We start from the raw sequence: 20719 nt of genomic DNA, 5'->3' as shown, positions 1-20719 counted from the left end.
TTCATCAAAAAAACTCATTGTGCATGATTTATAAGCCTGTTTCCTCATGGGGACCTGAGAAATGTCCCCACAAGGTCAAAATCTACTGGTATTCCTATCCTTGTGGGGACATTTGGTCCCCACAACGTGATGAATACCAGGTACACACACACACACACACACACACACACACACACACACACACACACACACACACACACACACACACACACACAGAAATTGCTTATTTTGCTTACTTTGGGCCTCTAAATAAAATTGAGAGCTCCATATTCCTGGGATTCTGTGCCTTTTGTGTCACCAGTAAAATATTAAGTGTTGTATTCATCGTCAAAAAGGCAGAAACAGGCCTGGGGACATAGGAAAAATAGTGATATTTGGTGGTTTAAAATGCTATAAAATGTTTAGAATTATTAACCATAAAAAATTAAATATGCTTAAGGGTAAAAAGAGATTTTAAAGGAGGTAATTTGATCTTTACTGAGGACACAAAAGGCATCGAATCCCAGGAACGACTCTGAATTTATTTCAAATCTAAAGCTACTGCGCCATCTAGTGGTGATTGAAATGAACCTAAATTTTCCAGCTGCTAATGCAGTTCCCCTTTTCTCTAGCTTGAACTTCATGAAACTGAATTTGAATAATATATGTGACCCACAAAACCAGGCATAAGGGTAGATTTTTTTAAATTGAGATTTATACATCATCTGAAATTGATGTATGGTTTGTTAGGTTAGGATAGGACAATATTAGGCAGAGATATCAATTATTTGAAAATCTGAGGGTGCAAAAAAAATCTAAATATTGAGAAAATTGCCTTTAAAGTTGTCCAAATGAAGTTCTTAGCAATGCATATTACTAATCAAAAATATGTTTCAATATATTTACAGTAGGAAATGTACAAGATATCTTCATGGAACATGATCTTTACTTAATATCCTAATGATTTTTGGCATAAAAAACCCAAATCAATCATTTTGACCCATACAATGTATTTTTGCCTATTGCTACAAATATATCTCTGCTACTTAAGACTGTTTTTTAGTGCAGGGTCACATATAAGAAGATCATAAGGTAGTGAGAGATACAGAAATAAGACTCACCTATGTTGACAATAGCTCCTCCGTGACTGAGCATGCTTCGTAGAGCACTTCTGCAAGTCAGCATTGAGCCCAGCAGGTTGGTGTGAAGAACAGACAGCATGTCTTCAGATTTACTCCTCAATAACAATGCATCTCTTTAAAATAAACACACATGCAGTATATATTAGAATGCAGCAGTCTTTTATTTATTATATTACGATCTGTGATTTTTATTAAAATTATTGTGGTATTTCTGATATATTATTCAATATCAAATTTTCTGCATTTCTGACCTGTTGATGCCAGCTGCGTTAACCAAGTATCCCACAGTACCAAAGGTCTTATTGATGGTTTCAAATGCTCTCTGAACGTCCTCTTCTTTAGAGACATCACAGCTTAGTCCCAAATGTTGTTCTGAAATTAAATATATACTCCAGAATTATACTATGTATTTTAACACAATTATAAGCACAAAGAAAAACATTTTGTTACCAGGTAATGAATGCAATGTATTTAAAAAGTCTAAATCATAGACTTTTTAAATGCACTGCATTTATTACCTGGTAACAAAATGTTTTTCTTTGTACTGTTCGATAAATAAATACTATATACAAAAAAAAAAAAAAAAGGCCTGAAGTGTACACTATATTGCCAAAAGTCTAATGAACAGGTTTGACTACTTTAGTAATTTCCATGAGTACAAATCTTAATGTTTAAGCATATAATGATATTCTAGGGGATTGTGCGCTTCTAACTGTGTAGCATCAGTTTGGACAGGACCCTTTTTTATTCTAACATGAAAATGCAACTGTGTAAAAGCCAAGGTTTAAATAGAAATGATTGATTCGGTCAGTGTGAAAGAATGTCTACATTGTCAAACTGCGAACAAATGCAAAGTAATTTAGACTGATTCACCTCCAGGGAGAGATTCAGCTGTAGCCTGTGCAGCGTCCTTATTCCTAGACAACACCACAACCCTATGACCCCTCTGTGCTAACAGCTGAGAAACTGCTCGCCCAATGCCACGCGAACCCCCGAACACTACAGCCAGTCTGGACATCACAACCCTAAAAGAGAAAAAAACAGTACAGAATGAACACTGCTGGCAAGCAATCAGATATTGAATGAGCAAAGGTGAAAGTACAACTCAAAATAGTAACTATGTTCAGTAAAAGATTAAAAGAATAGAAGTGGTTATTAGAAAGCCATGCATTTTAGATTTACATTTAATTATTGGTGTGTCAAGAAATGTTATTATTTAAGGTGTCTTAGATTTATTGTCTTATTTCCAGCCAAAATATCTAAAAATTCTTAAATCAGGAAGGATTTTCTGGACAAGTAAAAATGATTGTCTAGTTTTCAGAAAAAAAACAAGTCAAAATTAAGTGCGTTTTTGCTTGAAACAAGCAAAATAATCTGCCAATGGGGTAAGACAAATAATCTTGTTTTCTGTTATATTTATTATTTATTTTTATTTTGTTCTAAGCAAAAACTCACTTAATTATCATCTGATTTTTCTGAAAACAACAAAATAAGTCTTACTCGTCTAGAAAATCCTTCTTGATTTAAGAATTTTTAGATATTTTGACTGGAAACAAGAGAACAAATCAAAGTAAGAAAAGCATTTTTTGCAGTGCACCATATTATAACAAGTCATAATGTAATAGTTTTTTTTTTTTGGACATCTAGTTTGTAACTACCATGGTAGTCTGGAGTGCCATATTACTTAAGTGTGCTGTATCACTGTTTTTAAGGTAGTATCTGACATTAAAATGATTAATACAGCAAATTACAGAGCAGAAATTAAATTGAAAGTTACAATTGCCACTGCTCAGCAACATCCTTTTGAGATACTTTGAGATTTACCACAATTATAGCTGGTTTAACGGCATAGTATTTAGGCTTTTAAACGACAAGATGTCGAACTCACGTTAAATATCGATAATATCATCTACCGCTCGTTGTTGTCGCTAAATGTGAACTTGTGGTAAAGAAGGAACGGGTGCCGCCATGTTGAGTGCACAACGCGCGGTCAGCCGATAGGTGGCGCCAAACGCACTCACACCTCAGTGTATAAACTATGTATATCTGTAAATTAATATTATATCTGAGAGAATTATAGCAATATACACTACCAGTCAAAAGGTTTTGAATAGTAAGATTTTTAAATGTTTTTTTTTAAAGAAGTCTCTTCTGCTCACCAAACCTGCATTTATTTGATTAATCAAAAACAGTAACATTTTGAAATATTTTTACTGTTTAAAAAAACTGTTTTCTATTTTATTATATTTTAAAATGTAATTTATTTCCGTGATTTCAAAGCTGAATTTTTACATCATTACTCCAGTCCTCCAGAAATCATTCTAATATTATGATTTGCTGCTGAAATTTTTTTTCCAGGTTTCTTTGATTATTTAGAAAGTTCAGAAGGACAGCATTTACCTGAAATAGAAATCTTTTGTAACATTACATGTCTTTATCATCACTTTTGATCAATTTAAAGCATCCTTGTTAAATAAAACGTATTAATTTCTATAATTTAGCAAACTACTTTTAAAAAAACCGTCGAGATTGTTTTCGCTTTTGAACAACAGAGGCTTCAGTGATAAAATAGTAAGTTAACAGAATATCAAATATCATCGACAAATTATTAAAATGATTAAAATAATTAACTAATAAATAAATCATGTAAAGTTCTATTGAATAAAAATAGCTACCTAAATAGTATCTATAATATAAAATTATATAAATAATAATAATATATTATAAATAATAAATATACATATCAGTAATAAGTTATATAAATAATATATCTTTTTTTAATAATTTTTTTTGTGTGTGTTGTTGTTGTACTTCACAAGTGCAGTGCACCAGAATCCGTTAATCCTTTCGTCTTTTCATTTTTAAAAGCTCTTCAGTTTAAGGCCATGAAAGCGGAAAGTGACCAAAGGCTGTCTCTGTATAGTGCCTCTCCATGACCGTGTACCAACCGGTGACGGTTGCTAGGGGGGAATTTTGCACCAAACATTGACAGACAAACCTAACAGCAATGAGTTTTGACTGACATATTTTTTACCCTATCACCTGAGCCTCGACGTTAGCACCGTCCAATCAAATCGCTCTTCTCAGTCAGCGTGTGCCGTCATTCCACCTAAGACCGCCCACATCAGAAAAATCTTCATGTGAGCTTCCCTGATGCTGCCAATGTTCGCTGACTATTCTGAATATAGAAGGTAAGAACTGATTTAATTTGCAAGTGTCTTTTATGCAATATATACTGCAGAACTCTGCTTTGAAGTGCGTGTCAGTGTCATTTCATGAGATGCCTGTGAGATTTCTCTTCGCGGTTTTCATTAGCGTGCATTTAGTAACGTTAGCGTATTATCATTAGTTTGGGCAAACGCGTTCAAGGCCCAGCTAAATGAGACATCAGCTGATGCTTTTAAAACTTTACACTGCATTGTTGATGTGATGATGATTTTATCCGTATAACATAAAGCAGGAAAGCAAATCTTGGTTGTAAAAAACTAATGTTGTAGATAATCAATCCATACATCTCTAGGAGTACCACTGTTTTTCTCCTGGTCTGTTATTTGAAGGTAGAGCTTTTAAGTTTTTAAAATGTTTTTTCAGCTTTGTGATTTAATATTATTGGACGACAAAGCTTTCACCAGTTTGTTAATCTAATTCATTGCTTTTTTTAAGGTCCTTCTCTCTTATTCCATCTGATTCTTGCTTTTATCCTCTCTCTTTTTGTACCCCTAAAGAGTGGTGGGTAAATCCTCCTGACATGTCATATTTAATTCATAAGCTCTGGTACACTGTCTGGCTTTTGCTTTTAGTTTGGCTCGTTTTTTGCATTCGTCCAAGGATGTTTTTTTTTAATTATTTCTAAAAGTGCATATCTGCATTTGCCTCCTCTAGGCCAGGTGGCAGTTGTAGTGATCCCAGCATGCAGCTGGATTCTGTGTGGAAAAAAAATATTAACCTTTCACTCATCAGGAGGTGTTCTGCTCGAGTCGGCTTAATAATTCCTGCTGGCATTGTGAATAAATCACAGCTGAATGTGACTTAAAATGCCACACCTAGTGCCATCAGACTTTGATAAAAAAAAAAATGCTATTTTAGTATCTATATATCTATATCTAAAGAGAGAGAGATAATATTATTTTGTTTTTATGTGAATATTTTGAATGCTATAACTTTAGAAAAGGCTTGCTTTACAAATATAGTTTTACTGGTGGTCCTAATTTTATGGGGTTTTTTTTTCTTCCTCGATCTGCCTCAGCATGAGAAGTCATTTGCACAGACATGGATAAATATGAGAGATTGAAGAAGATTGGGGAGGGATCCTTTGGGAAAGCCATCCTGGTCAAGTCAAGGACGGATGACAGACAATATGTTATCAAGGAGATTGGCATCTCCAGGGTGAGTTCTTTCTATTAAACATCTTTAATACTTATTTCAGTTATTAAAAATGAAATCTTCCTTTATACATGGGTCAGAGATGAAAAAGGGTTTAAGCGTTAAATAAAATAGTGTAATACTACTTTAAAATGTTTTATTTTAAAAAGTTTTCTGTTTAATTTTATTGCATTCTTTTTTTGTTTTTCTGAGCAAAAAAATAAATATCATACATTTCCCCCTAATATACAGAAGACACTAAAATGTCATTCAGTATAACAATCTTGTCAGGCATATTTACAACAAAAATCAATTTAAAAGACAAATTACTTTCACCCCAAATACTAATTAGTTGTAATTTGTCGGTAAGAATTGTTTTACTCATTTAAAACACAGTGAAATTTAAAATGCTCCCTTATTCTTTTATATATTTTAATATGTACAAGTCAGAATAAGCATTTAGTTTGAATTTTTACATAAATATTGTTACACTGAATGACAATGTAACATTATTCCAACCAGATTTTGACATTTTATTCTCCAAAAACGTATTTGAAACCTTAAAAGTAGACGCTTTACTTACATTTAATGTGCTTTCTATGGACATAAAACACTTTTGACTTGGACATCTTAACGTCTTTGTAATATTCTTTTCCTTATCAGATGTCGAACAAAGAAAGGCAAGAATCGCGTAAAGAGGTTGCAGTTCTGGCAAACATGAGCCACCCAAACATCGTCCAGTACAAGGAATCCTTTGAAGGTACATCGAGACATCCGTATTCTTAAATGTGTATTAAATGATATTGAAATATGATGCTTCGTTGCCCTGCTCTGCCGTTATGTTGACAGGCTTGACAAATGGGTGTCTACGAGGTGTTTGGTTTTTAGTGGACCGATCTTGATTAATCTGAGAACATTAGTTCCGGCACAAACCAGACCCACTGCGTTTCTGTTCTTAAGGCTTGCATCTGGTTGATAGATCGGGCAGCCTGCTTGATCTGGAGGAGCTCCAAGCTCTTGAATTAAATTATAGAGAGGATGTTGATGAGCTAATGATAGTTTCTCTACATGATGTCATGCAGAAGCAGTATGTCTGACATCCGGATGGCAGGGTAATTAATGACATAAAACTGGGGTGGCATATAAATGTTAATGATATTAGCAAGAGAGGGCATTTTATCTGCTTAATTCCATTTTAAATTTACAGTGAAACCTAAGAGTCTTAATCTGATTTTATCACATACTCTACAAATACAATACTATCTTATGCTCTATATTTATTTCAAGAAAACAGGAAAAACAGTAATATTGCGAAATCTTATTACAATTATAAATAACTAATATTTTTCACTTGTATGTATGTTTACTGTCACTTTTGATCAATTAAAAAAAAATATGATTTAAAAAAAAATCTTACTGTTTAAATGTCAAGAAGCCACCTAAGCTGTGAACTGGAGCAAAACTCGTACTACAGTAATGTTTCTCTCTTATTTCTTCAGAGAGTGGTTGTTTGTACATAGTAATGGACTACTGTGAGGGAGGAGACCTGTTTAAGAAGATCAATAATCAGAAAGGGACTCTATTCCCTGAGGAACAGGTAACAGGAACAATATAAAGACATCAAGTGAAGCTCTGCTCGTGTCAACAGGCTGCAAATTATCAAAGCCTTTAAGTTTTTTTCTCACTCCCACAAAAGTTAAAAGTACCTTTGAAATATCTATTTAATGTCATATGCACTTAATTGTGGATGAAAAAGCCAGTCTAATCAGCTGCTAACCTGTTTTGTTCTGTATATAGTTGGCCGCCCCATTTTGGAAACCCATTTCTGCCACTGAATTAAAAAAAAAGGTTATTGCAACCTTTTTATCTTGCAATTCTGACTTTTTTCTCAGAATTGTGAGATATAAACTCACAATGCTTTTAAAAAGTATGAAATGCCAGATACAAACTTGCATTTTAAAGAGAAAAAAAAGTCTGAATTGCAAGTTTTTTTTCACACAATTCTGACTTTTTTCGCATTTGCAATTTTATATCTTGCAATTCTGACTTTTTTGCGAGTTATAAAGTCCAATTTTGTGGGAAAAAAGACTGATATGTACTTAACTCACAAATAAACTTTTTTTGTCTCACAATTTTTAGTTTATATCATGCAATTCTGACTTTACAACTCGCAATTGCAAGTTTTATATCAGGCAATTCTGAGAACAAAAATCATATTGGCGAGTTTATATCTCGCAATTCTGACTTTATAACTCACAATCTCAAGGTTATATTATGCAATTCTGAGAACAAAAATCAGATTTGCACGTTTATATTTTGCAATTCTGACTTTATAACTCACAATTTCAAGGTTATATCATGCAATTCTGAGAAAAAAAATCATATTGGCGAGTTTATATCTAGCAATTCTGACTTTATAACTCACAATTTCAAGGTTATATTATGCAATTCTGAGAAAAAAAATCATATTGGCGAGTTTATATCTCGCAATTCTGACTTTATAACTCACAATTTCAAGGTTATATTATGCAATTCTGAGAAAAAAAATCATATTGGCGAGTTTATATCTCGCAATTCTGACTTTATAACTCACAATTTCAAGTTTATATTATGCAATTCTGAGAACAAAAATCAGATTTGCATGTTTATATTTTGCAATTCTGACTTTATAACTCACAATTTCAAGGTTATATCATGCAATTCTGAGAAAAAAAATCAGATTTGCACGTTTATATTTTGCAATTCTGACTTTATAACTCACAATTTCAAGGTTATATCATGCAATTCTGAGAAAAAAAATCATATTGGCGAGTTTATATCTCGCAATTCTGACTTTATAACTCACAATTTCAAGTTTATATTATGCAATTCTGAGAACAAAAATCAGATTTGCATGTTTATATTTTGCAATTCTGACTTTATAACTCACAATTTCAAGGTTATATTATGCAATTCTGAGAACAAAAATCTGATTTGCATGTTTATATTTTGCAATTCTGACTTTATAACTCACAATTTCAAGGTTATATTATGCAATTCTGAGAACAAAAATCTGATTTGCATGTTTATATTTTGCAATTCTGACTTTATAACTCACAATTTCAAGGTTATATCATGCAATTCTGAGAAAAAAAATCTGATTTGCGAGTTTATCATGCAATTCTAAGAAATGTCAGAATTGCAAGACGTTACCTCGCCATTGCGAGAAAAAAAGTCAGAATTGTGAGATGAAGTCGCAATAACCTTTTTAAAAAAAAATTTATTCAGTGGTGGAAACAGGCTTCTATACCCCATGGAGTGGGTAACATTGGACCAGCCAAATGCTACTTTATATACCATTAAATAAAGTACAAAATAATAATGTAAACTTTGAATTTCTTTTATCATAACAAAATAAAATAATCTTGTTAAATGTTAGCAAAAGACCAATTTTAACGTCATCTGAAATACTGAACCTGTCTGTTGTTTTCTGGAAGATTCTTGACTGGTTAGTGCAGATCTGCCTGGCTCTGAAACACGTTCATGATCGCAAAATCCTACACCGGGACATCAAATCGCAGGTACACACACTTGAACCAACATTTCTGTGGAAATGCAACATAATGCTTGGTTTACATATGCCTCATACATGATTTCTGCTTTTGTTTTCTATCAAGAATATTTTCCTGACCAAAGATGGTACCATACAGCTGGGTGACTTTGGAATCGCTAGAGTTTTGAACAGGCAAGATATTTCAATTTGATTTCAGAACGGCAAGAAATGTGATGTGAATGACCTTCATATGTAATGTGGTTGTGCACGCAGCACCGTGGAGTTGGCGAGGACATGTATCGGCACACCTTACTACCTGTCACCAGAGATATGTGAAAATAAACCATACAACAACAAGAGGTAAAGTACTTCCTGTTCTGAGCCAGAGGTTATATATGGGCAGCACAGTAGCTACTGAGCACTTAGTTCCTCTTGTACAGTTTGCTGAATCATTAGAGCGGTGATGTAAGTTTATAGGAGTTTCTCTGATCCCAGCAGCTAAATATTGATCCCAAGTCACTTGTTCCTGGACTGTTTGTAACTTGATCAGTCTGAATATTTTTAGTAGTGGTGGGCATAGATTAATTTTTTTAATCTAGATTAATCTAGATTAAATCTTGAAATTAATCTAGATTAATCTAGATTAAAATGGCTAATTTGAATTCTTCTGAAGGCATTCAGAATATGTGTGCTACCCAAATAATGACTAAAAGTAAGTCTTTGAGAACGGGTTTCTCAAGCCAGGTGGCGCATTAGACCAGGCGCTCATCTCCTGTTTCCAAAATGCATTACAAACTGCTTGACAATTGCATTTACAACACAATTAACTATACAAACTTGTGTAACCAAGTACTTCTGCGCAAAAGGCTGTACGATGTGCGCGTTCCAGTAAAATACACAGGCGCGCGGGTATGGATAGCCTATCTGCGTGCATCTTCCAATAAACTGCGTTGCTTTTAGAAGCGTCAATTCAGTTGTTGCATATAGTTTAATGTCTTTATTTCGGGATTATCAAAGTAAATTATAACTCAAACTTGAGATTTTACTGGGGCACAGCAGATTTTCACTGGGGCACGTGCCCCAGTAAAAAGGGTCTAGCAACGCACGCACCTGCCCTGAAGCGGCTTCATAACTGCATCCATGTCTGCGCGTCTCATTTGATGTGGTAATTTCACAGAAGTTGAAGACTCGTTCTCGCCCCCTACATTGCAATTCAACTAGATATACGTCATCCGCGCTAAACTATCAAGGTGAAGGTCATCACAGCTTACGTAGTTTAGACCCAGCTCCCAACCCAACTTTGAGAATAGATTAACGGCGATATTTTTTTTATCGCGCGATATGAGTCTCACGTTAACGCAGCACGTTAACGCCGATAACGGCCCACCACTAATTTTTAGCCAATATTGATGGAAACCAGCTGTATTACATTACTGTTTGAAGGATTAGGTTCGGTAGGATTTTTAAATTCTTGTTATAATTTCATGTATTTATTAGTAAACTCACTAAGACTGCAATTATCTGATCACAAATACAGTAAAAATAATAATATTGTGAAATATTTTTACAGTTTAAAAAAAAACTGCTTTCTATTGTATATATTTTAAAATGCAGTTTATTCATGTGGTGGCAAAGCAAAATTTTAAGCAACCATTACTCCAGTCTTTAGTGTCACATGATCCTTCAGAAATCATTCTTAAGAAATTTAAGAAACAACAGTATTGAGAACAGTTATGTTGCTTAAAATGTTTGGTGAAATCATTTATTTTTATTATTATTTTTTTTTTTTTCAGAATTCTTTGACAAATAAAGTTTTTCTGTATTTATGGTCACTTTTGATCAACTTAATGCACCCTTGCTGAATAAAAGTATTGATTTCTTTATCAAAAAACAAAGATTTGAGATCAGTTAGATTTTTTTTTTTTTTGTAGAGTATGAATTTTAAAATGTCTTAGTATCAGATATAGACATTTGAGATAGATTTTTTTTTCAATTCCATCACATCTTGAATAATGAAATATAATATGAACATTCAGACTGTGATGCAATAGTTGGATTTTAAGCCACATATGGGTGTGCATCATGTGGTTCTCTGGAAAAGTAAAACATATTGTTTGATATTCAAATCAATTTAGATTTTATATGCTGTTTGTTTGTGTATACTTGTTTGCATGTGCACATGTGTGAGTAATCCACATGCGCTACCCCAAAATTTATCCATATGTTCCACTCTCTCCCTGTCTGTCTGGGTTTTTTTTTGTGTTCTCTCTCTTTCTTTCTGTGTTGTTCTGTCGGGTCTGATCCTAGTGATATCTGGGCCCTGGGATGTGTCCTATATGAAATGTGCACGCTTAAGCATGCAGTAAGTACCTCATGTTCTCAATAGTAGCTTTTGTGTGCGAGTGTTTGTGCTTATCTTTTGATTTGAATGATAAAACAGGACCAGCTCTTTCATATCTTTTTAACCTGTCTCTGTATGTAGGTCTCATTTTCTCTCTCTCTTCCTCTCTCACTTCCCTTCTTTCATTATTTATACCATGAATGTTCTGAGGAGACTAATATTTTACAGTGGAGAGAAACTGTGAAACTGCAGCAGCTCTAAAATTTAAGATAATGAGCTGTGTGGGGAGACGCTTTCTAACTGAAGAAGTCTTTTTTCTGTATTCTTTATTATTATTGTAGGTTTACGTGATATATGACTGTAGTGAATATGGAATTATCAGTTTATTTTCAAGTAGGACCAATTATATGATGTTTTTCTCTCAGTTTGAGGCTGGAAACATGAAGAACCTGGTGTTGAAAATCATCCGTGGTTCGTACCCGCCTGTTTCCATGCATTACTCCCAAGACTTGCGCTCTCTCCTGGCCCAGCTGTTCAAGCGCAACCCCCGTGAAAGACCCTCCGTCTCAGCCGTTTTGGACAAGCCTTTTCTTGCTCGAAGGATTCACAAGTTCCTCAGTCCTCAGGTGACACATGCAAACAGATTTGCATGGCGATATGATTAATCATACTGGTCAGTCTGTGCATTGTGACTCAGATATAACTCAGATGTTACATAACACTCAGGTCTAATTCCAGACCCTCTCCTGAATATGTTGGAGAATTTGTTTGTTTAGTATGTTTCCTTGTATGTTGCAGATTATTGCTCAGGAATTCAGCCACTCACTTCACCATAATCAGCCTAAAATGAGTGTGGCCCATGGAGCACCAGGTAAACACATGAATTAAAGAGATAGTTCTTCCAAAAAATGAAAATTCTGTCATTAATTACTCACCCTCTGGTCGTTTCTGACAAACACTTAAGATGTTCTTTGTCTTCAGTACCCAAATTAAGAATTTTTGTTCTCTTCCTTGTCACTTCCCAGCCAAACGCCCTGCCCCAGGCCCCATCCCCATCTCCCCAGCTCAGAAAATCACCAAGCCAGCAGCCAAATATGGAGTGCCTTTAACAGTCCGAAGACCGTCTGACGCCGTCAGAAAGGTCCCGGATACTGCAAAGAAACCAGTCAAACTCAAGCAGGTGAGAACCATGGCAAATAAAAGGACCCCATGTGTTTCATTGGCTAATCCACTCCTATGTTTTGTCCATACATTATCACTCAGTATGCCAGAATGTTAGGAGGGGCACTGAGGGGAAGTTGTGTACAGTGGTGGACAAAGTACACAAATCAAGTACAGATACGCATAATAAAATATTACTCCAGTAGAAGTACTCCTTTTTCAGTTTTTCTCGAGTGAAAGTACAAAGGTTCTCTTTTATGTACTTGAGTTAAACGTACTGATAGATTTATTTTGCTATTTTATATAGGCTACTTAATTACATTTTATATTAGCATATATTTTTTATAATCCAACTGCTCAAAATACCTGACAATTTTTCCCAAAATAACCACTATATGGAGTCAGGTAAATGTTTAACATTCTAGTAGACATTATAGCCTACCAACAAAGCACAATTTAACTTAAAATTAATAAGTTAGTAAAATAATATTCTTTAGTCTTTTTTAAGACCCCCTTCTTGAATCAGGCATGTGTTTTTAATGTACAAATAAATGCAGCTTTGCAGAGCAAAGGAGAATGTTTAATTAATGTATTAATAGAGCTGTTGTAGTTATTGTTTTCATTATTTTGTCTTTTTTATTTTATTTTACAGAACAACAGTAAAATTACATTACTAAAATTTATAAATGTTGACTTTATTTTGGCGGAAACCCGCAATATCACACAGATTTCCCTCGCACTATGAACCCTGGCTAAGGAGCTTGTGCAGCACTGTCAGAATAAATACAATTTGTGTGTGTATTAGACAACATAACATTCTGTAGTTTATTTACTAATGGTTTAAAGCCATTTGGTGATTTCAGTCATCATACAGTAACCAGCAACAACCAGCCCTTTCTCTTCTCATTAAAGACATGCGATGCGATACTAAACTCGCTGTCGGTGCTTGGAATGATTTTTTTTTGCGTCTTTTTCAGACAGTTTTAAATTCATCCACACTACCGACATGTTTGCTGCACTAATGCGCACCTCTGTTTGATCGCGTCACGTCAGTATTGTGCGGTATCATTAATTTGTCCTTTTTGCTTATTCGGCCGAACATCTAAAGAGCTTTATTTTGGCTGGAATAATTGATATGTTTTATGAAATGTAGTCAAGTAAGAAGTATGATCTTATGCTTTGGAATGTAGTGAAATAAAAGTCAAAGTTAATCAAAATAAAACTACTCCAGTAAAGTACAGATACTTGAAAAATGTACTTAAGCACAGTAATGAAGTAAAACTACTTCATGACTGTCCACCACTGCTTGTGTGTCATTCAGACATTTGTTGATGTTGTCCCGCTGTGTGCTGTATATGAGAGCGAGAGACCTCTGATCCTCGCCCATCGGTGTCATGTGTTGTCCAGGCTCCCCCTTCTGTAGCAGCTCAGAGGAGAGTGAGTCGAGTGGAGGAGGAGAGGAGGAAGCATGAGGTACATTAGAGAGTGCCCCCTATATACTAACCCCCAGCCCTGATCCTCCTTGTTAACCCACCTACCCCTCTATAAATACACTCTGTCCTCCACCAAACTTTTTTTTTTTTCCCCCTTAAGCCTCAAATAGGTTTATCCTTTAGATTAAGTTCCATATATTGGCCTGTTCTAGTGGTTAAAAGAGAAGTTCACTTCCAGAACAAAAATGTACAGATAATTTACTCAACCCATCAAAGATTTTCAGGAGGAAAACATTTCAGGATTTCTCTCCATGTAGTGAATTTCAATGGTCCCCCTGAGTTTGAATTTTCAAAATACAGTTTAAATGCAGCTTCAAAGGGCTCAAACGATCCCAGCCAAGGAAGAAAGGTCTTATTCTAGCGAAAAGATTGTTTTTTTTTGTTTTGTTTTTTTTTTAATTTACAATTTATATACTTTTTAACCTCAAATGCTCATCTTGTCTAGCGATTTTGAAGTTGGAGAAGAAAATAAGATGGGAGTTTTTCAACCTAGCCAACTGTCATGAACTGGAATACACAGTGTTGATGCAGAGCTAGACAAGATGAGCTTTTGAGGTTAAAAAGTATATAAATTGTAAATTTAAAAAAAAAAAAACAATCTTTTCGCTAGAATAAGACCTTTCTTCCTTGGCTGGGATCATTTAGAGCCTATTGAAACTGCATTTAAACTGCATTTTGGAAGTTTAAACTCGCGGGCACCAGAGATGTCCACTATATGGAGAGAAATCCTGAAATCCTCAAAAAAACAATTTCTTTACGACTGAAAAAAGAAAGACAGGAACATCTTGAATGATATGTAAATTTTTGTTCTGGAATTCAGTCTTTCCTTTAAAGATCTGAGCTGTTATCTGAATTATTGTAATCTTCATGCAAAAAATTAAATGTTATTTATCAGAAACTTATCCACAGGTTGTTCCAGCAACACTATCACTGTGATAGGTGTACTTTTAAGCAAAGTGACTGTTTCTAATTATTTAAATAAAATGAGAGATTAGATTTAGTCACCTTCTGCTTTAGTATCACAATCTAATATTCTAAAACACAAAGCATCTTAATGTTTTTCTCTTCAGTGAAACGTTTTTTTTATCTTTCCCCTCCTTTTTGTTGGTGTCCTTCTGCTTCTCTCCAACTGCCGTCATCCATATGGTGGGCATCTTCTTTTCTGTTTCCTTTTCCACCCCTTTCTTTATTAATCCTTTCACCAGTCCAGTGTTCATACTGTAAACGTTTATAGACCTGCTCTACCTTCTGAGCTGCAAGGTGCTAAACTGTTATGCTGTCTTTCAATGACTGATCCATGTTAGGAACAAATGTGACCCTGGACCACAAAACCATTCTAAAGTAGCGTGGGTATATTTGTTGCAATAGCCAAAAATACAGTACATTGTATGGGTCAAAATGGGTAAATTGATCTTTTATGCCAAAAATCATTAGAATATTAAGTAACGATCTTGTTCCAGGAAGATATTTTTTACATTTGCTACAGTAAATATATAAACTAAAGGTAATTTTATCAGTATTTTGATTCATTTTGCACCCTCAGATTCCAGATTTTTTTAATAGTTGTTTATCAGCCAAATATTGTCCTACCTTACCAAACCACACATTAATGGAAAGCTTATTTATTTGATAAGCTTTCATAAAAATTAACCCTTATGACTGGCTTTGTGGTCCAGTGTCACAAATATTCTTAAGAGATTATATTTGGACGTTTGACTGCTCTTGCCTCTCTTTGCCGCATGGAGTTGTACAAACAAATTTTTGTATGTCTTCACTATTGCAGGCAAGTACTGTTTGATGTGTTGCATCATGTCTAAAAGCATCATGGTCATGTTTTGTTGTAGGAAGGAGTGAGGAAGAAACGTATGGAAATGATGGAGAGGGAAAGAAAGCAAAGAGAGCAGGTGAGCTGTTGCAAGTGTGATATTGCATTTATACAACAATTCAACAACACAAGTGTGTCAATAAAAAAAACTCTATAAAAACTTTCTTTTGTGCCAACTACTTTTTTCCCACCATGGACTCAAATTTCACTTTGACAGTTTAACATCTGAGCCCAAGTCTCTGTTGCTAAATGTCACTTTATTACTAGTAGAATTATAATTTGTTTGAATGTCCGCTGAGGAAAGCAATATCTTTGCCGTACTAATACTATACTTTCATCTGTTAAAAGTGATTTCTGATAACAGCGCTGCTCAGTGTATTTGTTGGCTGCATCTTAGGTGTTATTGAAAGTAAAAATAACTTCCATTTTTTGCAAACCTGTTTCAGTCTCTTTCAGTTTGAAAGTCTTTACTGCTGACTCTTTTATTGTCATCTAATGGCGGAGTAATGTAACTAAAATCAATATCATGAATACACATACGTTTCTCAATTCCTAACACTATTAAACATGGCTATTATTTATATAAGATATTTATTGAATAATAATAATTAATAAACAACAGCAACAGCCATAATAAAAGTTACTAGGCAATTTATTCGAAAGTACAAAGGCAGCACTCTGATAAACAGCATTATTATAAAATATAACATTATGAGAGTTTGCCCTCAGCCAAAACTATTTGTTCTGGATTAATAGATGAAATAAGAGATCAGTGAGACTAAAAATTTGCCTGTCAGGTTTACCCAAAATGAGTTAGACATTAGAGCCGAAAGCAAGTTTCAGAAGATCTGGCCAAGGTGAGGCTGCTCTCGGCAGGTTCGTGAGCTTTGAACACCTGTTGATGCCCTGGAGCTCACATCTTCAAAAACATTGAAGCAAATTTTCAAATAGACACACATTTGCATATTTGAAGTCTAAACAAGTACATTCTTGCCTAAAAACCCTTATTCTGTGAGCCAGTGTTATTCATAAAATTATATGGGATTTGGACATCCGCCATGACGCTCACTGTGAAAAATACCGCAAGCAGAGTGATATAAAAGGTGAAATGGTTGGAGTTCCAATATCACTAGAATATTGCGCTTGTCTCAGCCAACCAGATTCGAGGGCCAGAAAGAACTGTTTTATAAATGCATATAGGCTAGTTGTTTCAGTTTGCATTTATTCTGTTGTGTGCCTGTAGCGCTAGTGATTAAATGAGTTCACATCAAGTTCACCTGATGTTGGCTGTTCTGGTTTCATTAGATGGATGGATGCTATTTGTAATATGTCTCTTGGGTAGAAAGACATTTAAAAGCCTCTTGATTGAGTCAGTGACCCTCAGTAATTGTGTTTCTCTCTGTAGATGTTGTTACTGAAGGCTGCACAGATGAAGAGATTTGAGAGGGAAAAGGTGAACTATTCAGTGCCCTTCTGCAAATGGTTATTTACAATAAATTGTTGTTTTTATTTGTTTATGTTAAATCTTTTAACTTGGTTTTTTTTTTTCTCAGCTGAGCCGAATCAACCGGGCTCGGGAGCAGGGCTGGAGACATGTCCTCAGCTCCAGTGGAGGCAGCAGTCCTGAACGAAAAGTACAGTGGTCTTCCTTGTCTGCTACAGAGTAGTCAATAAAGGCTGATAATATTGTTAAGATCTCTCTTTCTGTGCATATTTTTGCATAGTTTTATGGATGTGGTGGCGGCGGCATTGGAGCACCATATTCCCATGGAATAGGCCCATCTCCTGTGCCTGGTCCCACCCCTACTCCTACTCCTGTTCCTGCTTTAGCTCCAAGCAGAGCTCCATATGACCATGTCCACCCAGCAGCTGAAAAACCATCCAAACCTACACCTAAAGATGGTGCTGGAGAAGGAGCCAAGGCTACAGTGGACAGTAGCAGGTGAATGAGATGGATGAAACAGTTGACAGTTTTTTTTGTATTCCTCTCTTTCTGAAGAATTTAGTTTTAATTTGATTTTCTGTTATCTTTAAAGCACTGCTACAGACTCAGGGTCGCTGAATGGTCATGTCTGCATCCCTGTTAAGAATGCTGTCAGGAAAGAACCACGTAAAGCAAGTCTTCAAAACGAGCAGATTTCAAAGAACGACTATGCCAATAGGTCAGGTTGTTATGTGTTTCATCAGTAATTCAGACTGTCTTCCGCCTGCCGGTCTGTCAAGCAGAACTAAGATCACTTCTTTCATCTCTGTCTGTAGGTTTCGAGGTCAGCTGGCAGCAGAGAGGGCTAAGCAGGTGGAAGAGTTTCTACAGCGGAAAAGAGAAGCCATGCTGAATAAAGTCCGTGCGGAAGGACAGCTGGTATGAGTGTTTTTTTTGTTCGTTTTTGTTTTTGTTTTTGTTTTTACATTGACCTCTTCTGGTTAAATAATGTTACAATTTCGGTACAGTTTTTATCAACATTATTTCAGACAGTTAGATTCCACAGAAAATCTTAATACGAACAACATGATATAAAAAAACATCCTATGTGTTTTTGTAAATCCATCTTACTGACCTTACTGTGAAATATTAATCCAATCATATGTTAATTAAAATTGGGTCATAACTCTTCTCCAATTATTTAAGCTGCTTAAACCCAGCCCCTTTCTTACAAGCAACCTCAAGCTCTCATTTAGATCTGTCTTCGTTCAGTTATCAACTAATGGACCGGTGTTAATTTAGTTATTTTCACCAACAACATTCAACATTTCACCAATGAAAATGACACTATAATTAAACAAAAGCTTGTTTTGAATGACAAAAACTGTGACACATATATATTGATAACACACGAGTACTCTTTTTGCGTCTCATAAATGAAGAAATACACACAAAATGATGTTGAATTGTCTGTTTTCATGAGTATTCATGTAAGCACTCATTTTACATTTTATGTGAACTTAAACAGTTGGGAAAATATCAGATGTGTATCAATACAATGCATCCATGTATCCGGTTTTAAAGGGACAGCAGCCTAATTTAGTTGCTAGTGTCAATGATGTTAATCAAGCAACAAAAGAGATACAGAAAACCACTCACTGCTCTTGACTTAGTCACTTTAGTAGCCCTAATAAAGATGAATCTAAATTTATTTGTCTAAATAAATGTCTGCTTGAATGTTGTTGTTATAAAAAATGCATTTTATAATGCATTAATGCATTAGCCTATAAAACCATTAGTATTTAATTGAAAAGAAGACCATGTTCTTGTTTCTTTATGGGAATTGGTTTAATTTCATTTTAATATAAAGGCATGGTGTGTGTCACAGCAGTTAAATGTTTATTATGATAAAATCTTAATATCAAACCTACATTTAATAATGTGGATTTTGTAATGTCGGATTAACCAATGGGTGAATAGGGGGCCCGGCAAAACCTGGCCGCCATCTTTGCAAGCTGGACAAACTCCTCGCGATGCAGGAGACCCCAAGTCAACAAAGAGGAGGAGGTAGGAGTCCTGTCTGGGGCCAAACAACACTCCTCAATCCATCACGTCACCTAAATCCTTCACTGTTCGGTTCCTTCTTTTAAGTTGTAAATGTCCACCTGATGTTGCTGCATCTGCTCACCAGTGCCGTCTGATATCAGTGCCATTTCATTACAGCCAATACCACATTTCGGCAAAATTCCCCAATGTGGTTTTTATCTTTTTTTTTCATTTGTGGATGTTATTCTGCTTCAACACCCCTTGTTTTGGATCCTTCATTTTTTCAATTGTTGAAGAGTATTCGATATACCTGCAGGATTCCAGCTGAAGACTGTCTAACTGCTGCTTTTTATGCTCATCAATGAATGGCTTTGATTCTGTTGTAACTGCTCACCACTCTTGAGTTTGCTCTTCCCACAATACAGTGTAAATGTTTAATGCTCCTTTTGTTTTCCAATGTATTTCACCAATTGTATTGAATCAGTTCATGTTTAATATGTGACTCTGGACCACAAAACCTGTCAAAAGCCAAAAATACAATGTATGGGTTAAAATGATTGATTTTTCTTTTATGCCAAAAATCATTAGCATATTAAGTAAATATCATGTTCCATGAAGATATTTTGTAAATTTCCTACCATAAATATATCAAAACTTAATTTTTGATTAGTAATATATGCATTGCTAAGAACTTAATTTGGACAACTTTACAGGCAATTCTCTCAGTATTTAGGTTTTTTGCACCATCAAATTCAAGATTTTCAAATAGTTGCATCTTGGCCATGATCCTAATAAATCATACATGTATACATTAGATGGACTATTATGACTTGTTTTGTGGTCCATGGTCATCTGTGTTTTGTCCCTATGCTTATGTTTTTTGGAAGGAGGCAATAAGAAGAGCACAAAGAGAGATAATATGTAATCTGTGTGTTTCTCAGGAGTACTTGGCGAGATTACGACAGATCCGACTACAGAACTTTAATGAACGCCAGCAGATCAAAGCTCGCCTCAGAGGAGAGAAGGTAAATACACCCACATATATACCCATTTGGCATTACTTTCAACTGTAGACTTATTTGTGACAATGTTGTCAGCTATATCATTATACCTATATTAATGTTTCATATTAATCCATTTTATTCCCATCAGTTTCAATGCTTTTGCACATTATAAATAGATTTTCATTTATTAATCTTTGTTATTTTTGGACCGTCTATCTCAGTATGACAGTGACGGCTCAGACAGTCAGGAGTCATGTGAAGAGGCAGTCCTCAGGAGGAAGAAGATCGAGGCTTTGAAGGTTTCGCATTTTAATATATATTTTTCGAATTTAATGATCAGTATAATTATTGAAATTGAATTTAAAAATGTTATTATATAGTATATACACCACCACTTCAAATGTTTGGGGT

At 34.9% G+C, this 20719-nt stretch overlaps 2 protein-coding genes across 2 annotated transcripts in view; one reads left to right on the top strand and one right to left on the bottom strand.

The window, feature by feature from the left end:
• The window catches only part of cbr4 (carbonyl reductase 4), a 3919-nt gene extending 809 nt beyond the window's left edge, over positions 1 to 3110 (bottom strand). Inside the window, exons 1-4 of the mRNA XM_073816629.1 lie at positions 3010 to 3110; positions 1995 to 2146; positions 1373 to 1493; positions 1101 to 1234 (exon numbers count right to left, since the gene is read on the bottom strand). Of these exons, the coding sequence (XP_073672730.1) occupies positions 1101 to 1234; positions 1373 to 1493; positions 1995 to 2139 (400 nt within the window). The 5' untranslated portion in view covers positions 2140 to 2146; positions 3010 to 3110. The remainder of the gene's footprint in view (positions 1 to 1100; positions 1235 to 1372; positions 1494 to 1994; positions 2147 to 3009) is intronic.
• Positions 3111 to 5374: 2264 nt separating this feature from the next.
• The window catches only part of nek1 (NIMA-related kinase 1), a 42835-nt gene continuing 27490 nt past the window's right edge, over positions 5375 to 20719 (top strand). The window contains exons 1-19 of the mRNA XM_073816697.1: positions 5375 to 5507; positions 6147 to 6243; positions 6983 to 7080; positions 8960 to 9043; positions 9140 to 9207; positions 9289 to 9375; positions 11323 to 11377; positions 11782 to 11982; positions 12155 to 12227; positions 12382 to 12536; positions 13925 to 13990; positions 15855 to 15914; positions 17241 to 17288; positions 17389 to 17469; positions 17560 to 17777; positions 17872 to 17997; positions 18095 to 18197; positions 20246 to 20329; positions 20530 to 20607. Coding sequence (XP_073672798.1) covers positions 5391 to 5507; positions 6147 to 6243; positions 6983 to 7080; positions 8960 to 9043; positions 9140 to 9207; positions 9289 to 9375; positions 11323 to 11377; positions 11782 to 11982; positions 12155 to 12227; positions 12382 to 12536; positions 13925 to 13990; positions 15855 to 15914; positions 17241 to 17288; positions 17389 to 17469; positions 17560 to 17777; positions 17872 to 17997; positions 18095 to 18197; positions 20246 to 20329; positions 20530 to 20607 — 1899 coding nt within the window. The 5' untranslated portion in view covers positions 5375 to 5390. The remainder of the gene's footprint in view (positions 5508 to 6146; positions 6244 to 6982; positions 7081 to 8959; positions 9044 to 9139; positions 9208 to 9288; positions 9376 to 11322; positions 11378 to 11781; positions 11983 to 12154; positions 12228 to 12381; positions 12537 to 13924; positions 13991 to 15854; positions 15915 to 17240; positions 17289 to 17388; positions 17470 to 17559; positions 17778 to 17871; positions 17998 to 18094; positions 18198 to 20245; positions 20330 to 20529; positions 20608 to 20719) is intronic.

This window comes from Garra rufa, chromosome 13 (genome assembly GCF_049309525.1).
Source record: "Garra rufa chromosome 13, GarRuf1.0, whole genome shotgun sequence".
Classification (NCBI taxonomy): Eukaryota; Metazoa; Chordata; class Actinopteri; order Cypriniformes; family Cyprinidae; genus Garra; species Garra rufa.
Note: the sequence above shows the minus strand (reverse complement) of the source record. Positions and strands in the feature narration are given on the sequence as shown.